Source organism: Scleropages formosus, chromosome 25 (genome assembly GCF_900964775.1).
Source record: "Scleropages formosus chromosome 25, fSclFor1.1, whole genome shotgun sequence".
Classification (NCBI taxonomy): Eukaryota; Metazoa; Chordata; class Actinopteri; order Osteoglossiformes; family Osteoglossidae; genus Scleropages; species Scleropages formosus.
In genome coordinates, this window is record NC_041830.1 from 11,198,810 (window position 1) to 11,223,826 (window position 25,017).

Here is a 25,017-nt window from a genome sequence, read left to right on the forward strand (position 1 = left end):
CACTTTGACAGATAAGCCCTGGGGGATCTTTCAGCCTTCAGATTTCATTTGAGTTGCTCTCTCTGTGGAGGACAATGCCGTGGGACAGTGTTATCGGCGGGCGCCGCAGACAGCCAGGGCCCTCCGGCGACCCGCGCCGCTCATCGCCTCCAAACCTGTCACACATATATTTATAACTGCTCTAAGTGTGTGTGCACACTGGAGGGAAGTGTGTATGTGGAAGGCAGTAGGCCGGAGTACCGGGTGCGAAGTTTTGGGCTTTGCGTTTCGGGGACAGCTGATACTGTAGAGGTTACAGCTGCTGCCTTTGGATCTGAAGGTTGCCGGTTTGAATCTCACCTACTGCTGTAGTACCCTCGAGCCATTTGTTTCCTCTAACCTGCTTTTGTAAAATTGCCCAGCTGTGTAAGGGGGTAAATAGTTGTAGGTTGCCTAACTCGTAAGTCGTTAAATGAATAAATGTATATGTGATGAATCCAGCACCCCGGTCCACAACAGAGCCCTTCTTTCCCTGTGGCTCGACTGTTGCCCGAATCCAGCCCCTGCACTGTCCCACGATGTCTGCGCCACCCTGCTACAAGTTTTATGCATGATGGCAAGGTCTCCTGACAGTGTGAGAGTAGCCCACGGGTGATGTGTTCGCTGAATCACTAAACCATCTAGGAGTGTCTGCTTTGTCAGTGGATTTCGCTTAATCATATTCCCGTGTTACGAGCGGTCAATTTATAAAACCTCACCGTTTTCCATATTATTAGTTCATTTTTATGGCATTTTACTCAGTTATCTGTTTTCGAAAATTTCTGTCTGTAGTAAAAGCAAATGTGACCTGTATTTAACCTCCAAGCCAATAGATGGCAGTAAAGAGCACCCAGAACAGAATTGTGGGACCACCGTATTTTGACTCATATTCACTTTGTTTACAGCTTGTATCTGGTGTTTCTGAATGAGTAACATTGCACATGTTTATGGGATGAATCAGTCAGCCAGCAATCAGCACTCACTAGGAGTTTATTGAGTCACTGTATTTTCATTTTTAGTAATTTTGAATTTGTTTTAAATTTAATGTTGCTTAAAGTCAACACTAGGTTTTTTGTATTTATTATAACTCTGAGATTTTTTGCAGAACCTAACCTGTAAATAAATCAAGCAATGTCTGTTATTGATAAAACTAATTATGAGCAGACTTAGTGTCCCAGCTGTATTTGTAAGTTGAGGAGCTGGTTTAGTACCGGTAATGAGTGTGGATGGAAAGGAATGATGTTTTTGATGAGGTTGGAATGCGAGATGATGAACAAATTTCGGATTTCACAGTCAGAATGGAGTAAAGTGTCCAGCAGAATGTGAGGAATGTACACAGTGGTAAATGCGAAGTAGAAAGTTCACAGCGGATCTGAGGCGAGGCCGTTTCGTATCCGCTCCCTCCAGCGGCTTCGAACGCAGGACGGAGCCTCCCCCCGCACGCACGGACGCGCTTCAAACCGCGATTTCCATGCAGCGGCATTTGGTATAGTCCCGACGGGGGGAGGATTAATGAACAGCCACCGCTGCATGTAAACAAAAGTATTTTCTCGTTCAAATTGGATTCCCGACCAGCAAACTACGATATTACCCTTTAATAATGGCACGAGTGAAATATGTGGAATTTTACAAGGTTTTTATGGCAGAATGTTTAAATGTCACTCTCGGAGGATTTTTTCTGGTACTTGGAGAATGTGATGTGCTTAAGCCCTCAGTGAAAGGCTGCAGAAAGGAGATGTGGCGTGTTTATATGCACGCCGCATTTATGAAACATATTATTCTGTCAGTGTGGGGTGGCTTGGATGGATGCCGTTACGCGTGTCGGTTCACATGTGTCATGCACTCTGTCTCCGAGACGTACAGTCATTGTTGGGTTAACGGCAGGGTTATCGATCAAAAACCCTGCTGGTAACTGCGTGCCTGGGGGACACGGCCTGTCCTGTGTGGTCACTGGTGCTGTTTCCGTTAAACAGTTGGCGATTATCGTATAAATATGGTGCTTTCCTCCTGTAGCACCTTACAGTGTTAAGCTACTTTATAATTATTTACCCATTTATACAGCTGGGTAATTTTAGTGGAGCAGTTCAGCGTAAGTACCTTGCTGAAGGGTACTGCAGCCAGAGGTGAGATTCGAACCTGCGAGCGTTGGGTCCAAAGGCAGCTGCTCTAAACACTACGCTACCACCTGCCCCTCTGTCAATGTGTAGTTATTTTAGCATAAAATTATTTATCACTAAAATGAATTATTATTATTAATATAATTTTAAAATAATAAATTGAAATGATAAAATATACAGTATATTAACAGTACAATTACAGTAATTTTTAAATTTTCTTATCCTTGTCCATTATGTCATTTGACGCAGAGCATACAGGAAAGAAAATTGTGATTAATGTTTTAGGACTTCAGTTGGAAATTATTAACGAATATGAAAGTTTACTCGTGTCAGTTGTGTCATCACTGCATACGAACGGTGCGAGGGGTTTGAGTAACCTGACCCCTCACCTGGAGGGGATCTGCCGATGCTCTCAGTGTAATGTGGTGTGTGCGTCCATTACGCGTGCACACACACACAGACAGACATCGTGTCAGTTGACAGAACCTCAAACTGAACCAGAGTTTGGTGCGGTGTAACGAGGGTCTGCTCTGTGATCCCTCAATGTGCTACTGATCGGCGGATCCATACAAGCCTTGCCTCCACCCCAGAGAGGAATCGGGATGCGCGGGTATGGGTTCAAACTCAAGCGTCGCTTTATCTGGCTTTCCGACACAGTTTCAGGAGAAGAGCCCCTCCTACAGGTGTGTGTGATGTGTGCTCAGGGATTCTGTGATTCTTGTATTTTTTGTTTTCACAAGTTCTGCAGCAGAGCCACAGGCGTCACAGGTGTCACAGGTGTCACATTCCATTCTGAAAGTCATGGGTTTGAATTTTAGCCGTTGCTGTCGTAGCCTTGGTCCTGACCCTGAATTCATACAGTAAAAATAACCCTGCTGTATACATGGCTAAATCACTGTAATCACACAAAGTGTCAGATCAATGAATAATAATAATGATGATAAAAAGTGTTGCCGGGGAGGCTCCGGTTCCCCGCGACCCTGTATGGGACTAGCGGTTCAAAAAAAATAAATAAATAAAATAAAAAGAAGGAGAAGAAGGTTATTATTATTACAGCTCATCCACCTGAACCCTACAAGTGGCAGCAGGTGGTGTATTGTCTAGGCTAGCGCTGTCAGCTTAGAGTGTTGAAAGACCTGGGTTCGAATCCCACCTCCTGCTATAGTAACCTTGATCGAGGTACTTATCCTGAGATGATACAATAAAAATTACCCTGCTGTACAAATGGGTAAATCAGTGTATGTTGCTTAGTATACAAACCTCTCACTGTAAGTCACCTTGGAGGAAAGTATCAGGTAAATATGTAAATGTAAAACAGTTGTTTTGCTGTGTTAAATATCGAAAGTTGTTCTTCCTGCTGTCTTTTCAAGCATGAAAAAACATGAATGCCCACCATTAAAGCCCTGATCGATCCTCTGCCCCTGACTGAGACGTTTCACACACATTCACACACATTCACGCGCCGTTTCCCCCCGAATACTCTAATTAGGGGTAATCAGCGGCGCTTTCTCCGTGCTGCCGCTCCGCACTCCTTTCTCCCAACACGTGCTGCCATCTTAAGCTGCCGCACTTTTCTTTTCTCCCTGCGGATTGAAAAGGACGATTGAAATTCTAATGCAATTACGGCGGGCGCCGAGAGGGCCCTGGGGGAGGGGCGCCCGCTGCCGCTCTTTGCGCTCTCGTTGCTCTCTCTCCCAATCAGCTGCTTTTCAAGCCCTTCCACTGCGGCGGCCCCCTCGCTCCTTTCCCGCACACCTTCACACGTTCACATTTGCCTGTGCATCAGACACACCTGAACCTGTGCAAACCGGGACAGCAGGGGCCGTGGTGGTTAGAGGGGCCCGCTTGCACTTGAAGGACCTGGGTTTGAATTCCACCTCCTGCTGGTACCCTTGATTAGGGTGCTTACCCAGAATTGATACCTTGAAAATGGTTTTAAAAAAAAAAAAAAAAACTTTAAAATTGGACATCTGGTACTGTCGTGGTTATAGTTGCTGCCTTTGGATCCAAAGGTGGTCGCAGGTTCGATCCCCACCTCCGGCTGTAGTATCCTTGAGCGAGATACTTACCCTTAAATTGCTCCAGTAACACTAGCCAGCTGTGTACGGGGTAAATAATTGTAGGTAGACTAACATTGTCAGTCACTTTGGAGAAAAGCATCAGCTAAACGATTAGTAAAAATTACTGTGTTGTTTAAATTTAGAAATTTAATGAGAAAAAATTTTATTGTATAAATCAGTGTCAGTAGCTTAATGTTGTAAGTCACTTTGGAAAAAAGCTTTGGATAATCAGTCTTCCTCTGACTCTCCAGCCCTTGCCAGTGGGGAGTCTTCACCAGCCTAGGCGCTGTTGCCTGTAGCAGAGTCACAACACGGAGAAGGTTGATATCAATTTAGGTCCACCGGGTGGCGTAACGGTTAAGAGCATAGATTTTTCACCTGAAGGTTGATGGTGAATGTTACTCCCCACTCCTACTTTATTACCCTTAAGCAAGGAACTTAACCTTGAACTGATACAGTAAAAATTACCCTGCTGTATAAATGGGTCAAATACCTTGAGTCCCTTTGTTGCCAAGGAACAAATTATTAATAACGATTCTCACCTTCATGAAAGAGAAACAGTCCTGCAAAATTCTGCCTCGCGGTTCAAGTTTGGTGTCAGCCTTTGCTCCTCGAGTTGTTTTTAAGGTTTTGTTTCACCGATACGGAAGGCGATTGGTTTGTTCAAGGCTGGGCCTCATCTGCATGCTGTGCCCTGGTGGGCAGTGATTGGTCCACACAGAAGAAGAAGGAGTGGCCAAATCCAAGCAGGTGATTCTCGCGGGTCTCACGGCCTCCTGTGTAGGCGTATTGGGGTCAGTGTTCCTCATCACAGCAGGGGCCGTCTGGGTACAGCAGGCGGCGGCAGGGGACAGGAGGGGAGACGTGGCCGGCGTGGATTAATGGTCCCAGTCGCCGCGGTCCCACAATGTGCCGTGTCTCTCTAAGTAGGACAGCAGAATTGATGGCCTGGTGCTGCTGGCTGACCTACATAAAAAGTGTGGTTGAAGTCGGCCCTTTGCACATACACACGTACACATGCACTGAGAAATATGAAGTCATCTGCCACGATGCCCTCAGCATGTCCCACAAGCTCCCCCCACAGTGTCTGCCGCGGCAACCAGGTGCAGGATCCCTGCTTTGCCCCCCCACCGTCCCAATCTGTGACTCTGTGCCGAGCACTCGACGGAGCGGTTAATCAGCATCGTCACCGAAGGTGTCACCTCTCTATCGGCAGGAGTGCCACCTTGGTCCTGTGTCCAAGAGAGCGATTTGTGTGTGACGGTGGAAGTAGGAGGTGTTTGTGGGTGTTTTATTATGAACAATTAAAGTAGAACATACAAAGATAAACTAGCTGGAACAATTAAGGGTCCTCTTGTGGTTTGCTTTACCAAGAACCCAGTTGGGTGACTGAATATTCCAGTATTATTTTTAAATATATTTTCCATAATTTCCAAGGAAGGTTTTTTTATATAAAGAGCAAAGTGCAACACATTGTTATAAATGACACATTTTGTTCTGTTAATATTTTACTGTGATGGCAAAACAATTTTTAAAAATCACGTATATGATACGTTGGACAGAGTACTCAGTCACGTAACTGGACCCTCTTTCCCTCCATTAGTCTGGTCATGCACGGTTGAACTGTATGGATAATGGTTTAGTGCTAACAGATAGTGTTGAAAAATGGAGCGCTCACGGTTTCTGTTTTTGAATTTAATTTGCAGACATGTGGAAAGACGAGTTATCGACTGAGGCTTGCTCCGACACTGAGCCGTCTACTCCAGCGCTGCGTTAACCATTAGCTGCTCCGTCAGAAAATATTGCTGCGCGTACGTCAAGTTTCACTTCTCTACTGAAAGGGAAAAGAGATTGTCACAAAAAAACGAAAAGTTGGATTGTGGGCGATGGAGCGTGAAATAGCTAGCTGTAATTAGAAAATTATCAGAGCAAATGAAAGGTTTTATCCGGAGGCGTTATCGCAAGGTTCGAGTCACCGTGTGTGCTTTTTGTTTGCACTACAGTTCAGTTTGATTCAGACAAATGTGTTTGGATTAAGTGGTAAGTAATTATTAAAAACATCTAACGTATTAATCGGCCGAAGTCGGAGCGTATAATGTACATATCTTTTGATAGAAAATGTTTTAAAACTCAAATTGAATGTAATGAATGTAAATCCGGGAGTCATCCATAGAGATGAATAAACCTGCGTTTCGCTTGTTTTTTTTTTTTTTTTTTTGTTTTTTTTTTTTTTTTAAATGCTTGGTTGATTAGCGAGTGAAAGGCAAATTTTGTTTAAAGCAAATTACAGGTTTTCCATTTAGCAAGATTAATTCACACAACTGTGGGGAAAAACTGATATTTTGTCATTTTTTTCCCCTTTGCTTTGACTTTAGAACTAAGCCCTGTATATACAGTTGAAAAAACAAAAGAGCATAGCCCCATCGAAAGATCTTGGCATAACCGCGCTCCCATTATTTTTCGGAGATGGATCTATACTGGAGGCAGCGGTGGGATTGTGGAACGGGTCGAGGGCGGAGCCTAATCCAAGGGCTTCAGTTGCTTAAGGGTCCCTCAGTGGACGGATGGGGTAGGAATGCCCAAATACTGATGGGGTTTTTTTCTCCAGGGCCTCGGGCCTTCAAGGGGCCCTGTTCACCTGGTCCTGTTGCACTTAGCGCTATAAAGCAGTCACCTGAGCCTCTACTGCTTGGTTGTGTACTGCTCAGCCTCATAACACGACATCATTAAGCACGTGTGTTGCAGTTAGTATTGGAAAGTGGAGCAGACATCATTAGTCGTTTGTGGGGAGTGATTTGCTTTACCATGGAAGCTGCTTCCTTCTGTAAATACGTACTTCGGAGTCCCCCCCCCCGGCTCATCCGATTAATACTCATAATAATCATACGTGGCCCACTTGTATTAGTGCACACTGGTTTGTTACACCATCTTTCTACACATGAATATTTTAGTCATATTTGTCTTCTGTTTGCCTACTGATTGGGGTTTTTGAGTGTGTGTATTCTTACTGACCCAGACTCGTGGGTGCACAGAACTTAGAGACGGTGTGTGTCGTCAGCAATAGCCGTATTGTCGGAGCAGGGTGTCTCTCCGTGGTCCAACAGCGGAAGGATCAGCCTCCCCTTGGTGGTCTTCCCCCCGAGGACAGGAAGCGAGCCGTTCTTGTCACAGTGCAGACACGCCCATTGCCACAACGTGGAGCGAAGACTGAAAGACCCCCCCCGCGGAGCATTCCTACTCAAGCGTCCGTGTCTCTTGATCAGTAGTTTGGAAAACAAATGTATTTGTCACATTGCCAACAAATGAAGGGGCGCCAGCTTGGATTTCCTCTCGCTTTCCGTCTGCAAGGACAAGAGCACACGCACACAAACGCAACCCGAAAGCGGGATTTTTTGGACACTCACAGACCACGACTGTGCTGATTGAACTTGCAGTTCACTTCAGTCTCATGTGAAGCACCTGTGGTTGGAAAGGAACATTTTGCTGCAGACAAATTTTGGAAAATAGAAAAGTGAAGGAAAACACAATAAGGAAGTGAAAGCAATATGAAGGTTAGAGCTATTGCTTTCGGATCCGAAGGTCGCCAGTTTGAATCCCACCAACTGCTGTCATGGCCTTGAACGAGGCGCTTACGCAAAATTGCTCCAGTAAACTTGTCCAGCAGAATGGGTGAATCATTGCTTTACATCCCACAGAGAGAACTATTGTTAAGCCCTTTAGTGAGTAACTTAACCAGTGCAAATGTCCAGCAATATACACTGAGTGGCCACTTTATTAAGTACACCTGTTTGCTTACGCAGACATCCTGCTCCTGTTCCAAACAACAGATCATGTCGCTGTAGCTCAGTACATGAAAACCATGCAGACAGGGATGAGATGTTTAGCTACTGGATATAGTGTAGTGCATGGAACTGCTACTTGCAGATCTGAAGGTCGAAGGTTTGAACCTCGCCTATTGCTGCAGAGTAGCCTTGAGCAAAGTGCTTAGCTTAAATTGTTCCAGTAGAATTACCTAGCTGTATAAATGGGTAAATAATTCTAGGTTCCTTAATGCTGCAAGTTTTTTTGGGGAAGTGTCAGCTAAATGGGAAAATGTTCATACCTTGAAAACGTTGGATCTCAACTGTTCATAATATGAGGATCTTATGTAGACAAAAGCATCAGCTAACTAATAGTTATTAATGATTGTAATAAGAGTAATCCTGGTGTTGCATGTTGGGGCTCTAAGTGAGTTTTCTTTGAGCTGGTGGCTGGTGGGTCAGTGGTGGACCATCCTCCAGCTGGGTGGCTCCATAGAGACAACACCAAGAACGCAGGTCTCAAGTGGAGTGTGACGCCTCAGATCATGTCCTGCTGTTGAACCCTGGAGTGACGTCCCAGACCTGTGAGAATTGCTTCGGACAAAAGTATCAGCAGAAAAACAGTGGTGGTGATCATAAGAGCAGTGGATCCTGCATGGAAGGAGAGGGTTGTCCTTGTGTGTGTGTGTCTGTGTCTGCCTGTGTGTGCGTGTGTGTGCACGCACGCTCGAGCCCCATCCCCACCCGCCTCGCTGTGACAAATGGATCCTGACAGCTGATTTGCTGGCTGTCAGAAGCGGTCCCGCCGTGGCTGATGAGGGCTCCGTGGCGGTCCACGGAGCGCGCCTCACTGGCCACACACACACACGCACGCACGCACACACACACACACAGAGCGGCCCTGCGCCGATGTCACCCACAGGAAGCCGTGTTCACACCCAGGCACAGCCAAGCTGCCATTGTCTCTAGCCTGACTTGTAACACTTTGCTTATCCCTGCTTTTAGTGACATAGCCAAAAAAAGGGGCTTATCTATTTTGAGTTCCTTCCCCTGCGCCGTATAGATCCGTTATGTCATTTCACATAATGCGCATAATTAGTGTTTGTGTCTTAATTAGTGATGCAACATCAGGAGTTTAAAAGAGAGCTCTTCTAGTGACGCCTCATTGGATGCCTCCAACCGCCAGAGCTCAGATCCACACAAGTCAAAGGTGTCTGTCAGCGGCCTTGACCTTGTCACCCATCTGAGCTTCGTCCTCATTGCTGTAAGAAAGAGCTCCAACTGTAACTAGTGACACTGGCCCAGCAATCAAAGCAGATGGAAAACAGTTTGTTCTTCTACATCTATCTATCTATCTATCTAGTGCCATTTGATGATGTCATCGCTTGTTTTCCACATATATAGAGTCCTTCCAAAAAGTTCTGTCCTCCACTTATGTCCTTGGAAGGGCTGTGTCCATTGTCACTGCTGTTGCGTCCATCTTTCTGGTTGCTGCTCTTCCTCCTCTTCTTATTTTTCTAGCTTTTCCCATCATCACCATCTTTTGAAGAGCTCTCCATCCAGTCTTCTCATGACATGTCCAAAATATGATAACCTCACTCGAATCATTTGCTTTTCCATTGAAAGTTCTTGTTAGATTTGATCCCACATTTGTCTTACTCTTTCTGAATGTACTGTTGAAATGTGTGGGCAGCTGTTGAAAAGAAAGATGTGGCTCCCAGGGTCTTGGTTCTCATGATGTGCTGAAGGTTTCCTCAGGCTGTTGCTCCTTTTTGCTCCTAAACACACTGAGATGACCCCCTTGTCTTTGTCTTCCTGGACAGGATTCGGCTTTGTGACGTTCGAGAGCGAAGATGTGGTAGAAAAAGTCTGTGAAATTCATTTCCATGAGATCAATAACAAAATGGTAAGTGCCCTTGCTGTCTCCGTGTCGCTCAGGTCTTTGGGTGATGATTTGTTTTCCCTTCTCGCTGAGGTGGGCAGTGATCTCTGCACCCTTTGGGTATCCAGGGGTCTTGTGTCATCTCCATTTTTAGTGGAGGGGCTGCTGTGCTTTCTGCTGTCTGTGGGTCGCCGTGTGTCTTGTGAGTAGAGGTGGCTCAGGGGAGTAATGGAGTAAAAAAAAAAAATGCACCCATTCCTCACATAAGAGTTAATTAGTTCCATGAAATCACACCATTAGGCAAATTCCCATAGTGGGGAGGGAATTACCATTATTTCTTATGGGGAAACGTGATCGGTTCCGGGAGAAAAAAGTAGTCATCTAAAATTAATTAAAATATCAAAAAGAAAAGCATGACAATGATAAAAAAATTGTATATTGTAATATTTGTACGCTTAATTATTATTTATAGCTTTTTTAATATTAGATTTTCATTAATTCATCCATTGTCAATAACGTCTTGTCCAGTGCAGGGTCCTGGAGGTCCAGAGTCCATCTCCACAGCACAGGTAGTGAGGCAGGGTACACCCTGCATGGAGACATTCTGATAATTTGGCTCACGAATGTTTAGCATAAAGAAAAAAGTGACAAGATCACTGCCTGTACAGTATCTTTCATTGCGCAAAAGCACGTGAACACTGTGCTGCTACAGGTGTGTGGGCAAATCAGTGTAAATTGCTTAACATTACAAGCTGCTTTGGAGAAAGCATCAACAAAATGAATTAGTGGTAATGTTGAAGGTGCCGTTTCAGTTGCGTTTTTTATTTGTCATGATCGACCTTGCGATTGGCTGGGACTGTCAGTGTGATGGGAAGTAGGAAGTGTATACTGCTCAACCCCGAGATCAGGGTGACGAGAATAGACCTCTCACCCTCCCTTACCCGAAGACACACGCTGCCTGCAGGTCCTGGGCTGTGACTCTGACACACCTGGTTTTTTGTACAGTGTCGTGCCTCCGGATGACCCCAGCTCCCCGGGAGCAGCACGGGGCATCGACTTCGTTTCTGTGCTCCGCTCCCGTTGGGAATCCTTCACACGGTTGCCATCAGCCGCGAGGGGTTTGCTGTTGAAGGAACTGAAGGAGGGGGTGGGTGCGGGAACGCGGCTGGGCTCGACAGTGGGGGCTGTCCGTTTCTTCTACGCTGCGGCACTTCGGCTTCCTGTCGAGAAGCGGCATTTAACGGAGCTTCAGATGAAACCCTTCCAAGTGAGGAAAGATGAAGAATGCGAAGAAATACCCATTTGGAGGAGTTTGTCCCCCTCCCAGCTGTTCCTCCTGCTTCTTTTTCAGTGCACATTTACGGTGCTGTGAAGAAGTACTGCCCCCTCTCCAGTTTCCTGTGTTTTTGAAGCTTTTTGACATTAAGTTCCATCAGATCTTTTTTTGTCAGTTCTAGTAGTACATGAATGGAGCCTGAGATGGAAAAAATGACACTGGTTTTGTTTTTATGTCATTTTCTTCAAGTGGAAGATGAGGAAACGTGCAGTCAGAGGTGTGGAAAAAGTAATTGCCCCCCCTAAGTTTAATCAGCCTGTTTTGGGTGTAATCTTTGTCAAGCAATTATAATTGGTGATGGAAGATTAGAGATTCGTGGAGGCTCATCATCCATCCATCGTCGCTTGGCGGAGGCTCATCATGCAACACTCACAGGAGATTTCTGAAGACCTCCAGCGAGAAGTTGCAGAAGCCTGTCGTTCTGGACAGGGTTACACAGCCACTTCTAAGGCTCTGAACCTGAACGACAACAGCGGTGAATATGCCTGGGAGCAGATGTCCTGCGAAAATCTCTCTATGAGCAAGGTGTAAAGTCATTAATGAGCTCAGAAAGAACCCAGAAAAACATATTGGAAACTTCAGGCCTTCTCATTCCTCAGCTCAAGTCAGCATTCATGATTCCACATTTAGAAAGACAAAAATGCACCAAAATAGGGTAGACAGGACAGTGGCATGCAGGAAACCTTTGCTCACTGAAAAGAACATGAAAGCATGTCTACAGTTTGCCAGAAAGCACCTTGATGTCTCTTGAGACTTTTGGAAGAATGTTTCTGTGGACTAATGAATCTAAAATAAAACTTTTCGGAGAACGTGGGCCCTTTGTCTAGTGGAAACCGAATACGTCATTTCGGAGTAAGAACCTTCTACTAGCAGCCAACCATGGTGGTGGCAGTGTGAGGGGTCCACGGTTTTCACTGTGACGGGACCTGGGTGCCTCACTGTCGTTGCAGGAACCGCGAATTTCCGTTTGGATCAGAAAATTCTGAAGGGAAACGCCAAGCCATCAGTCTGAGTTGAAGCTGAAGCGCAGCTGGGTCGTGCAGCGAGTCATTGATCCAAAACATACAAGCAAATAACAACAAAGGCTGAAAAAACAAAAGTTTTATTCAAAGTCCTGACCTGAATCTGACAGATGTTGTGGCAAGACCCGAAAAGAATTGTTCATGTTCGAAAATCCTGCAAATGTTACTGAGCTAAATCAGTCCTGCATGGAGGAGATGGGCAAAAATTCCTCTACCGCGATTTGAGAGTCAGTTGCAGTCATCGCAGCTAAAGGTGAAACGAGTTATTGACTATAAAGGGGCAGTAACTTTTTCATACTTGTAGCTCCACATTTCATTATCACCCACCCCAGATAAGTGACATAAAAATAATACAGGTGTAATTATTCCTTCTCAGGCTCCGTTCATATAGTACGTTTACATTACGTTTATTCATTTAGCAGACGCTTTTCTCCAAAGCGACGTGCATCTCAGAGAAAATACAATTTGTACATTAGGAGAAAGAGACATAGTTGCACACGTGATTCTTAAGTAAACTTAGTTTTTTTTCCACTTTATGCACCAATGTTCATCACATGAGTAGGTGCATAAAACTCAGAACAGACAATTCCTGATCACCTTCCTACATTTTTTTTTAAGGTACACAAACATTTACGTACAATACGGGAGTAGTGCCTATGTAAATAGTACTGGAATATACCATACTACTAGGAATATACTGTAATAGTACTGGAAATGACAAAGATCTGATCAAATTTAATGTCAGAAGCGTGCAAAAATAGAGAAAATGGGAAAAATCAGCAGTGATAGCAACAGTGCAGTTGAACTGGAGATTATTTACACGTTTAGTTTTATCATATTGTTAGCAGCCCCTTGCCACTCAAATGACCTGCTCTCCACTAGCCCACGGCTGCCTTTTGAAGCGTGTCGGGGAGAAGGCTGGAACCGGGCGGGAAACGGGCCAGAGGCAGGTTCGGCTTGGATGCTTTGTCCCCCAGCTACGGAAGTTGGACCGCAGCACTGGCATCTGGTAGGGTGAGGAGGGCAGTTGGGCTGGGAGTCTGAGGGGGGACGTTAGGGTTTGGTTGGCGTTAACATTTGAGGAAAGGTGCTCTCTACAGAAGGAGCGCACCAGTCCCCCTGAGTCCTCATGTGCCCTACACGACAGCAGGCGGCTCCCTTGTCCTGCTCCACCTTCTTACAGAGCCAGCTGTATCGCTCATGTGGGATCCCTCCCTGCGTCTCTTTCATAGTTTGTGGCTCCTGCAGTGGTCAAAGCCCAACCCTGTGGACCTGCGTCTCTCCCACATCTCCAAGTACACCTGTGATCTTGACATCTCGCAGCTACCCGTGGCCGCCGCGCATTTCCGGCACTCTCCTCACACTCGTCTGAAATTTCAGTGGAAGCCCACTCGTAATTAATGGAAGCGAACATCTGTCGCGCGTCCCGTCGGTTGCTTTTCCAAACAGAGAATCCCCGAGGTGCTCTCCGCAGCCTGTCAGCTGGTCCTTTAATGCGAGTGTGCATGTACCGGCGCTGCACCAACACGCTCCAGCCGTCCGCCACTCACCACCAAACTCTGATTTGTGGGCCTGCCAGGAACAGTTGCATGAAATAATGTTTGTTTGTGCCCAGCATCTGAGTCATTTTAATCTGATTATTGTATTGATGACAGTTATTAATGAGAACACGACTGCTTCGCTTACGCATTGACTCACACAGCGCTGCATTTCACGCCATTGGCTCTGGGGGCAAACTGCTCTCTGGCAGGGAGAATGAGGTCTTTGGACAGAGCAAGAGGTGTCAGAGGACGCTTTCGTGTTTCTCTCACCTCAGTAACTAAGGCCCTGCCCCTTCTTCCTACTCTAATTTCAGGCCCCGCCCTCTATCTGCTCTCAGTAATTTATGCCCCACCTATTATTCACACTCAGTAACTCATGCCCCGCCCCCTAACCCATTCTCTCAGTAGCTCAGGCTTCACCCCCTCTGCTGTAAGTAATGTAGGCCCAACCCTCTCTCTCTCGGTTCTCTCAAACTCAGATACCTTCCCTTTTCTCTCTGTACGCAATAATTTCGGTCCCGCCCCCTCTCTGTGTAAAGACTCCGCCCCTTTTGTATATGTTGACCAGGCTTGTCCCACTGTGGTCTGTAACCCAGGCTCCACCCACTGTCTGTACTCACGAGTCAGTTCAGTCCCCCTTTCTGAACTCATTATTTTAGGTCCTGCCCTCTCTGCTCTCAGCTTCTTGGCTCTAATACTTTGTAATTGGCTGAGAACACAATGACCCCCCCAACCCATTGATATGGCGCCGCAACATCTGTCCTGAACTTCTGTCGTTTTGTCATATTGGGACACGCAGCACAGCTCGACGCAGCTGAAACACACATTACGTTGTGAGACAGCTGGGTTGATGTGACACGCGCAGCCCAGCCGAAAACCTATTCGACTGTGGAAACGCACCAGGCCTGACGGGGTTAAACAGCTGGCCCTCTTGGTCGCCCAAGGAGTCCCGTTTAGACTAGAAAGCGGGTCGGGTCGGTTCGAGGTGGATCTCGGTCACGCTTCCCCAAGTCGCTCCGCATTTGACTTGTGGAGCGTGCTGCCGCCGTGTGAAAGAGACGCTCTGTTTCGCAGACGTAAACAGCCCCTGACAGCGTTTTTGTGGGCGAATATAGATTTCTGTGTCACTGTGAAATAGCTGTGAGTGTATCAATAATACACTCGGTCCCAGCGCCCCAAGTCTCCTATGTAATTTAATTCAAGTTGCTATGAATTATACTGTGCCGTTAAGATGGGCTTTCTGGTGCCTCCAGGCAACGATGCTCCTCTTTATTTATTTATATATATATATATATATCTGTATTTATTTATTTAGTAGCAGTAGTAGTAATATTTGTGGCAGCAGGAATTGTGCACGGGGGCGGCAGCAATAGCCTGACGTATTGCCTTGCTGCTGTCGTTGCTGCTTTTCAATTGGGATGGGAGCAGGGGCGGAGCTTGAGGTGAGAAGGCGGGATTAAACAAATTACCCAGGGATTAAAAAGTACCTGTCGAGACGTGTGCAGATCCTCGGCTGAAAGTGAACGGCTCCGCTTTAAAGAGAGGTGGCTGAGGCCTGGCGCAGGTCCATCTGGCAGAGCTCGCCGGCATTCTCCGGTTCACGGAAAGGAGTGGGTCGCTGCTGCACATTCCGAGGCAGTGACAGTGCGTCACCACCTGGTGGCGCTGTGTTCGCCCTTCACATGGACAACTGGTTAAATTTGGGACAGATTATGGAAGAAACATTGATCTGTGGTTATGCATTTGTATCAATTTAAAAATAATTGCACTTTTAGTTTTAGCTGCTTAAGTATGGAGGTAAATTGACACACATACTGACAGCAACATTCATTACTTCCTGCTCTGTAATCTTGGTTACATTACCTGAGTGATTACATTGTTCAATTTCTCAACAGACATGTTGAGTTCTACCTGTTTATGGAGGTGGTGCAATCCAGGTGAAGCTTCTCAACCACCGGTACAAAACAAAGGCCCCTCCAGCGGAGCGGTTCCATAGCTACATCGCCACCTGCTGCCCCGGAGGGTGATGTGCTCTTCTTCGTTGCTTCCTGCAGGTAGAATGTAAGAAGGCCCAGCCCAAGGAGGTGATGTTTCCTGCAGGGACAAGGAGTCGAGGGAGGGGTCTGGCCTACACCATGGACGCCTTCATGCTCGGCATGGGCATGCTTAGTAAGTAGCCCCGCCCCCATCTTACATCACAACTCAAACGGGAAGCAGTTCTGCCTTATTTCTATAATCATACAGTGCATGTGCTTATGGCTAGATCTCGGGTGACCAGAAAGTGGAATGAGCAGACCAGACAGTATCACATTATTATTACTATCTTCCAGAGTTTTCCAAAGGAATCAACAAAGTGGAATACGTTGTTAAAATTGGGGGTTTTTTTTTGTTATGCATATTTTGAGAATGAATTTTATTGGCCAGTGTGCTGATGCACACAAGCCAGGAATTTGCTGTGGTTCTTGATGCGTCCAGTATTTACAGAAAACAAATAACTGACACAGAATTACAGAATAAATAAATCACATATTTACAGAGTATACAAACACGAAAGTATAAATAATAGTATAAATACACACACGCGCACACATCATCTGAAGCCGCTTGTCCCAAGTGGGGGTTGTGGCGAACCGGAGCCTAACCCAGCAACACAGGGTGCAAGGCTGGAAGGGGAGGGGACACACCCAGGAAGGGACGCCAGTCCATCGCAAGGCACCCCAAGTGGGACTCGAACCCCAGACCCACTGGAGAGCAGGACCTGGTCCAACCCACTGCCCCGCCCCGCCCCGCCCCGCCCCGCCCCACCCAGTATAAATACAAAAAATGTAAATAAATAAGAAGTAAATGACAGAAGTGATGGGATATCGTTGCACTGACAGGAGAGCGACGGCCTTAGAGATAAAAGTGTTCTTGTATCTCTGGTCGTTCTGATGGACAGTGCTCTGTAACACCTGCCAGAGGGGAGAAGTCTAAAGAGTTTGTGGCCTGTGTGTGTGGGATCAGTGACCATTTTACCCCCCCCTCCAAGAGTCCTCAATCATCTCCACTGTTTTTTTGGAAATGTACTGGTATCGCATTGTTCACACCAGCCTCCTCCCTCGCTTTAAGATCTGCGGTTTTCCTCCTTAGTGAAGCAAAGCAGCATGCTTTGTGTTGAAAAAAAAGTAGTATTTCAGGTGATGTGAAAGCACAAAACACTAAATACACAGCAATGTTTTATTTTAATGTGTTAAAACATTTTATTTGCACATAAGATTTCCACTGTGTCAAAACAATTTTGAAAATCACATGTATGATGCAGTGGAATGTATCAGTTGCACAACTGGAAGACCTTCCGAGATTTTATTTGTATTGCATATTGTTTTTTGATAGCCTGAACCGCGTAAATGTGTTTTTCCAACAAGCACCTTGCTCAGAAGTCCAGTGTCTTGTTGTCCTGCTAGGGCATAAACCTCAAGCGCACTGACACGTGATCAGGGTCATACGTTCATGTGTAAAGCTCAAACAAGACTCATGGATGCCTCCACTGGGGGTCTGGAGCAAGCAGTCAACCTGAAGAGGTGGGAGGTGCAAGTGGAGGATGGCAACAGGGGCGACAGTAAGTGGCGGGGTTATTTAGTGAGCCCCTTATCTAAATGAAATTGGAAAAGTAGAAAAGCGTAACATTCCCGTTTATAATTTGCATATGGGGGGGGAAATCAACGCTCATTGTTTAAGGAGCTATTATTTTCCTTCGTGCCGAATCTCATTAAAGAGCTGCTCTCCAGCCCATTGTTTGGCACGCCTAATCGAGCCGTTTATCTTTATTGCGCCGCACCACTCTCATGTGTGTGCTAGAATTAGGGCTCGCCGAAGTCTGCCGCGGGATCGAGCTGCGCACGCGAGTAATTGATTCCTGCAAAAGTGAATTTGAACGTGTTGATTCTTAACGAGGTGCTTCGGCTCGAATGGCGACTGTGCCAGGCTGTAAGGTTCCGGAAGGCATACCTACGGTTGTACCCTCGGACCCGGTGCCTGGTAAAGGTCCTGCAGAACTGATGGGTGTTTCCAGTGGTAGTACAGCCCGGCCTTAATTAATAGGGACAGCTGGTAGCATAGTGGTTAGAGCTGCTGCCTTTGGGCTCGAAGGTCACAGGTTTGAATCTCACCTCTGGTTGTGGTAACCATGGTCAAGGTACTTACTCTAGATTACCCAGCTGTACAAATGGGTAAATTATAATTAAATATATACTTTAACATTGTAAGTCACTTTGGAGAAAAGCATCAGCTAAAGGAGTAAATGTAATTAATTCAGATTAAATATGTTTGTGAGTGTGTGAGCAAGTGCTCCAGCCCACCTGGCTCTCCGATACTGTGACACGTTGGTGTACGACGTGTGTTGGACTTAAAGCTTAAAAAGTTGGTTTATTGCAGTTTTCACCAGATGTTTATCTGTCACAGATTCACACCCTTGCGTGTTTCTCCTGTGTCTCTTTATACTCCGGAAAACTCTCATCGCCTTGTACCAAACAGAGACATTCCACAGTGTCTTTTACTCAATCCAAACTAAGTGGATTTTAGCAGTAGAACAAGTACTACCTTCCGGAAACTTCTTCAGCAGGCCACATCACAGGCATATGAGAAAAAGCATTCAAGTAATCCATAGGCAGTGAGGTAGGAATATCAGCACCGTATAGTGATTAATACAAGAAATAATAATCAAAGAATAATTAAGTGCATCATAATATATAGTAATAAGTAAATAATAAAATTGTAAAAGACCGAGTACAGTCCAGTTAGCGGCAGCAGTGTTATTACTAGCGGTGTTTTAGCTGCGGTAGTTGTGTCATCGCTGTGTTTTAGGGATGTGTTAGCAGTCCATTAGGGCTGTGTCGGTGATGTGTCAACACTAGACTGGCTGTTTGTTAACGGTGTTGTAGGCGTGCGTTAGCAGTGTGTTCGCATTACGTTCACAGTGCATCTGCCCTTTGTGATTTATCGTGCCACGTCACCCATCCGTCTGCTTTCCCTCATCCTTCATCCTGGATGTATCGGAGGCATCATCGGCGGTGTCGGGCTCACGAGAATCTGTGGTTAGAGCGTTGCGTAGCGGAGAGGGTCCGTGCGCGTTGTTGGCTTATTTATGACGTGATTAATTGATAAATTTTGCCCGGTAGCTCGCGTGCTGGATCACTGAGCCTCTCGAGACGCCTCAGTTGGAAAGACCGTCTTTGGCGGTTTTCGCGGATTAAACCGGAGCTCCTCGTGTGTAGAAAACCGATTTTATATTTATCACACGGGTGACTTTGCAGGGTCCGGCTCTAATCGGGAGAGAGCGGCCCTTTTCCTCTGGCCGTCCTCCGCCTTCAAGGTTATCGGCGGTCCATCTGCTCCCCCCCGACTGCAGCCTCTGTCAGATGTGTCGTTCTGATGATCGATCTGCGAGAGACAGCGAGCTCATGTGCAGCGCAAGCCGTCGGGACACGTATCAGATGGACTGGATCTTGTCTTTGACAGGTGATGCCGATACCTACGATTTGCTGGGCACCGGTCAGTCGTTGAGAATTTCGTCAGCCTTCGTATTTTTTTTCTTGGTCCAAAGCATCAGTCAGACACCTGAATGCATTTCGGGTACAGACGGTTGTGCACATGGTCCAGCAAGCTGCTGTCAGGTCCCCGGGAGTCTGAAAGTGACCCTCAGAAGATGTATTCCAGCCCTTTACTAGGAATCACTTTGGGGATGGTTGGGGGCATTAAAGATTAGTGAGGGGGAGGGGTTTCCACTCATGCAGTTGAACGGTCATATGTGAATATCGCACGCACGCACGCACATTGTCTGAAGCCGCTGGTCCAAAGCGGGGTCACAGCAAGCCGGAGCCTAACCCGGCAACACGGCGCAAGGCTGGAGGGGGGAGGGGACACACCCAGGACGGGATGCCAGTCCGTTGCAAGGCACCCCAAGCGGGACTCGAACCCACGAAAGTCCCCCATGTGAATAGCACATGTGTGATTGTATTTCTTATAAATATCATTTTAATGTGACAGTAATCTTGTAATGAGATGTACGTCACTTTGGAGAAAAGCATCCGCAAACTAAATAAATGTATTAACAGATTTTAGCAAATTTTAATAAAATAATTTTAATAAAGTTTTTTTCATGTTTTGTATATTATCTATTGTATAGAGTTGTATATTTGAATATCGCTTGAAATATTGAAGTTTTTTGTGAAAAATGCTGTTTAAATTGTTTTCTTTATCCTACCACCAGATTTTAAAAAATCTTTATGAGAGGGAGGCAGCTGGTTCAAAGAATATGATTCCTTTCAATTCTGCATTCCCAAAACATATTTATGTACTGAGATGTTACATGAACATCTCTTCAAATATACATATATATATATATATATATATATGTGTATATATAAACTATCTCTTTCAGTGTTTTGGAAATTCTAGCAAGTACATTTAAAAACAATATAGTAATGCATTGGACTGCGTGCTCATTCCAGTATTTGGTCACCCACGGTCCAGTCATGTGCAGATGAACTGTAGTAATAACTCCCTTAGAGTACCACCTCATAATGTAACGTTTGCATGACATCATTTCAATGAAATATCCTTCAGGCCCCTATTGCATAGCGTTGCAGTCACACCTTAGTGATGAAAGTATCTTACCTTCTTCATCATGTCCGCTTTCGTCCATATTTGTGATGGTTTAGCAGCCCTAAAATATATGCATATATATATATAACATTTACTGACCAAGTGGGGTTATGACACATACATTTATAATAGGCTGCTCTGTGTAATACCCAAATATTATAATTTCCTGCTTGTTGGGATGAGCGGTCGCTGTTACGAGAGGAGAACTGAACAGAACGACAGCGAATGTTTTTTCCACAAGGGCCAGACAGCACGTACACTGAGTGAGAGCCAGGTGCGAATGTGGGGCCGGGACGTCCGGCGTGGTGGTGTGAGCTGCCCCGCTCCCGCCCGGTTGGTTACTGTCGTGGCCCACGGGTATAACAAGGAGCCACGCATCAGCCGCTCTTGGTTTTACATGTTGCCGGCAGGCACGTTTGGCCTGCGTGCCGGGCTCTGTCCTGCTCGCGTGTCCCATGCCACTGATTTGGCGTGACGGCGGCGAGAAGACAGGAGCCGTGGACTCCTTCCAAGGTGCTGTCAATGAAAATTTGTACCTCGGCAATGATGGCAGAGCAGATCGCGATACATTTCCACGAAACATGCAGCTTCTGACCGCTCCTGTGAGCAGTCCCGCGAAGCCCTTTCCTATGGCGATGTCTGTGAAATTGCGGTAATGCTGCTCCACGTGCTCGCTGTCTCCTGAGGCCGCTGCAGCTAGGGGCGGTGGCATCCACCACCATGTGTTCATGTCACTTCTTTTCCCTTCTGCCTCCCAAGGCTACCCGAACATTGTCGCCACCTACGGTCGAGGATACACCGGATTCGCCCCCAGCTACAGCTACCAGTTCCCTGGTAAGTTCTTGCGTGACGTAGCGCCTCCTGGTACCAAGACCACCTGGTATTGGCTGTCAGGTCATGAGGTAATGGGCAGGCAAGCATTCAAGGGATGGCATTAGCACAGAAAGAAGCAGGTGCTTGTCCCTGAGAATTAAAGTAACCTAAAATGGAAATATGCAGCAGCAGGTAGCTCAGTGGTTAGGGCAGCTAAAGTTTGAATCTCACTCTAGTACCTTTGATCTTGAACTGATACAGTTAAAATTACCCAGCTTTTTAAAGTGGTAAATCACTGGTGGCTTAATATTGTAAGTCATTTTGGAGAAAAGCTTCAGCTAAATGAATAATAATACCAGCAACAGCAATAATAATAATAAACTATTCATCTACAGTAATCCTAAAAGTGGCACTAGGTGGCGCATTGGTTAGAGCATCACCTTTCAATTTGAAGGAGCCAGATTCGAACCCCACCTCCTGCTGCAATAGTAGCCTTGAACAAGGTACTTACCCTGGATTGGTACAGTAAAAATTGCCCCTTTGTATAAATGGGTAAATCACTGCCTAGTGTACAAACCTCACATTGTACGTTGCTTTGGACAAAAGTTCCAAATGAGCGAGTGGCATAATTATTATTATTTTTATTATTATCATCATTAAGACCTCATTCAAACATTTTACAGCTGTGACTTGGGAAAAAAAACGCAGTCCCTGAGGTCCTGGAGAACTGTTATCGCACTCCTCCCCAACACACACACACACACACACACACACACACACACACACACACACACAAGTGCTCAGTTACGTGGAGCGTGTTCCTAATGCCCTTAGAAGAGCTGCAGCGTGACCAAGCGCATGACGCGGGGGCTGGGTGCGACCGCGAGCGCCGTGACAGTCCGCGCTTAAACGAAACGCGCAAATCCTTTTAAGGTGGGAAATCAAAGTCCAGAGTACAGTTAGCCAGACGGATTTGGATTATTTCCGTCTTTGAAAAGCGTCTTCGTGCCAGGGGCTCCAGCGCGGCCCGCCGTTGTGCCTAGGGCTCCAGTCACGGACGAGACGTTGTTTGTGCAGAAGCAGGGCACTCTGGGCACAGTGTACATTTTACGCTTTATCTAAGCACTTTATAGCGAGTCTGTGTTTGCCGTGCCAGACATGCAGCATCGCCGATACGGCGGAGCCGTTCTTTACATACGGCTGAGGCTCACATTTGGCTAATTGCTTTCTGAAGGATTCGCACATGATGCTTGTTTTTTCTTCCTGCTGCTGCTTTTTTTTTATTGCTTCTGAATTATGTATCAAGTGGCACCCTAGCGAAACATGCCAGGAGCCTAAAGAAGCGTCTAATTAATAAAGAGGGAGTCAGACGGGATGTCGTGACATGTCAAAGACCTGGGTTCTGCTCCCTCGTGACCCTGAGTGTGACAGTGAGGTGTATCCTGCTCACGCAACGAGGTGTGTGTGCGTTGCATGTGCGATCAGGTCCAAGCCTGCGAACGGCACACTTTATTTGCTTTGCACTAAAGACAGAAAAGTACATCAGCTCCTGGGCTTACAAACACAGTGGCAGCCGAAAGTTGTTTTAACTTGTTTTTGTTTGTAACTCCAAAGTCATTTTTCCTGCTAAGCCAAAATTAATAAATGCTCAATGATACAGACATCCCTCTGTTCGTTCACTGTTAGCTTCTATGCGATTAACGGTGATTTAAAAAAAATTGTGATTCCTCCACAAACTGCTGTTGAGTGCCGGTTGTTTTCTCATGAACGTGCAGCGTTGTCATCGTGAAATGACACGTTGCCCAGCGTCCACCCGATAAGCAAACAAATCCTCCCAAGCCGCCAGTCTTCTCGTCCACCTTATTTATCAACAACACACTGGAACATCAGAAAAAAGCTGTAAACACTGTGAAAATTAGTTGAATTAAGGTGGTGCCCCACTCCTGTTCTGTTTGGGCGCTCTTTACTGCCATCAGTTCGGAGGGTAAACAGAAGTTGTGTTTGCTCCTGTACGGACTGAAAGTTTAGGAGATAAATGTGAAGGAAGAGAAGAAAAATGTAATTAAAAATTATTATCTGGAAAATGTTTGTGTTGTTGAAAAATTGTATCTCTGTTGTTAACATGAGAAGCAAATACACAAAATAATAGAAATTAACCCTTAATTAATTTGTTTGATGCTTTTTTCAGACCAACTTGCAGTGTTAAATCACATACACTGAATTACCTGTTTATCCAAGGGTAATTTTTGCTGTATCAGTTCAGCCTTACTACCTTGATCAAAGGTATTACAGTAGGAGGTGCGATCCAAGTCCTTCAGTTACATACCGATGGCTCTAACCACTACGCCTGATGTCACATATAAAGGAAAGAATATCGTGCAATTCTCAACAAGGAGTCAGAAGGTGTCCTTTTCTTTTTTTTGTCCTCTTCTGGTGGGCTTGGGGGGCATTGAGGATTTCATTGCATCTTAAAGCTCATGGCAGCGCCCCTCCCCAACATTGAAAAAGTGGGTCGAAAGATGTCTTGGTGCACTCGCCCCGATCCTGGTGGCTCTCCTCTAGAGCGATGCCTGTGGTGCGCTCCACTGCACGATGCCGTTGCCATCGGCGACCTTGGTGTATGACACGCAAGGTGAATAAGGCGTGTGCCCCATCCCTCAGCCTTCAGGGGATCTACCCTAATCTCGGCAGCTCGGCAGCTTGCAAATTGACTTTAGTGCAAAGACCTGAGTTAATTCTGGTTTTTTTTAATATTTTTATTTATTTATTTTTTTTTTAGCAGCGGGCTCTAATCCGCTGGGGGTATGGGGATGGGGGGCTGAATGGAAACAAAGTCGAGGGATTCACTGTGGGTTTAAGTTGGCTTTGATATTGTCTGTGTCCTCTGCTCACAGTGCCCTGTGCTCTGTCACATCCCTTTTTGTGTGTGTCTACGCATGGCTCACACCTCCCACCTCCCACACACGGTGCGTACTTTAGTATCAGCACGTTTCCCATTTTGATTTATGCCATTATTAATTTATCTTTTCCCCGTAATGAGGCCAGACATCCCAGTTTACTACTGTAAATAAAGGTTAGAACTGTTCCCATCTCGGGTCACATAGACTGATCCAGAAGTTGGCTCTTTTGGAGAGACACAGACTGTTGTATTTACACAACTGTACCTGTACATTGAGCTCCCCTGTGCTCCTGTTGGAGACTAAATGTGCCCATGAGATATGACAACCATGCTCAAAAGGCCAAAAGCACCAATGGGATGGCAGTTGGGGCAAATTTCCATGTGATTCATTCTTTTTTTTTTTTTTTTTTTTTTTGTTTATTTAATTGTGACATTAATGAAAATACAGTAGCCTGAGGTTGAGCTTCTCTTTTCTTTTCTCCCCTTTCCTCCACTGTAAGGCTGCTTTGAGACTTGCAGCCACTAGTGGTCTTGTTGCAGGTACCATGGTCTATGCAGCCATGTAGAAGTGAAATGAACTGAATGAAGGTGACAAAAGAGGGTGAACAAAGGGGCATTGCAAAATAGCCATGGTCAAACTGGTGTGGTCAGAGCAGACTCGTTTTTCATTTAGGGTAACCAGTGGACTCTGGTGTACAAACTCAACGTGACCACAACCATGTTTGCCTCCATCTCTCCCACCGCCCTTATGCCATTGACAGACCTCCCCCGGGCTCACAGAGTGGAGCCAATCAAGTGGCACGGCACGAGGTGGGAACGGGCGAGAGGTGAATAATTGGGAAAAATTGAAAGCTAAATATTGGCTTTATCTCTTCGGTAATAAAGGG

The 25,017-nt window shown here is 45.9% G+C and overlaps 1 protein-coding gene across 2 annotated transcripts in view; it reads left to right on the top strand.

Moving 5' to 3' along the window:
• LOC108921740 (RNA-binding protein Musashi homolog 2-like) overlaps nt 1-25,017 on the top strand; it is a 106,216-nt gene that overhangs the window by 70,404 nt on the left and 10,795 nt on the right. For both annotated transcript variants that reach the window (XM_029249364.1, XM_029249363.1), the window contains exons 8-10: nt 9,819-9,901; nt 15,831-15,945; nt 21,178-21,252. In XM_029249364.1, the coding sequence (XP_029105197.1) occupies nt 9,819-9,901; nt 15,831-15,945; nt 21,178-21,252 (273 nt within the window). The remainder of the gene's footprint in view (nt 1-9,818; nt 9,902-15,830; nt 15,946-21,177; nt 21,253-25,017) is intronic.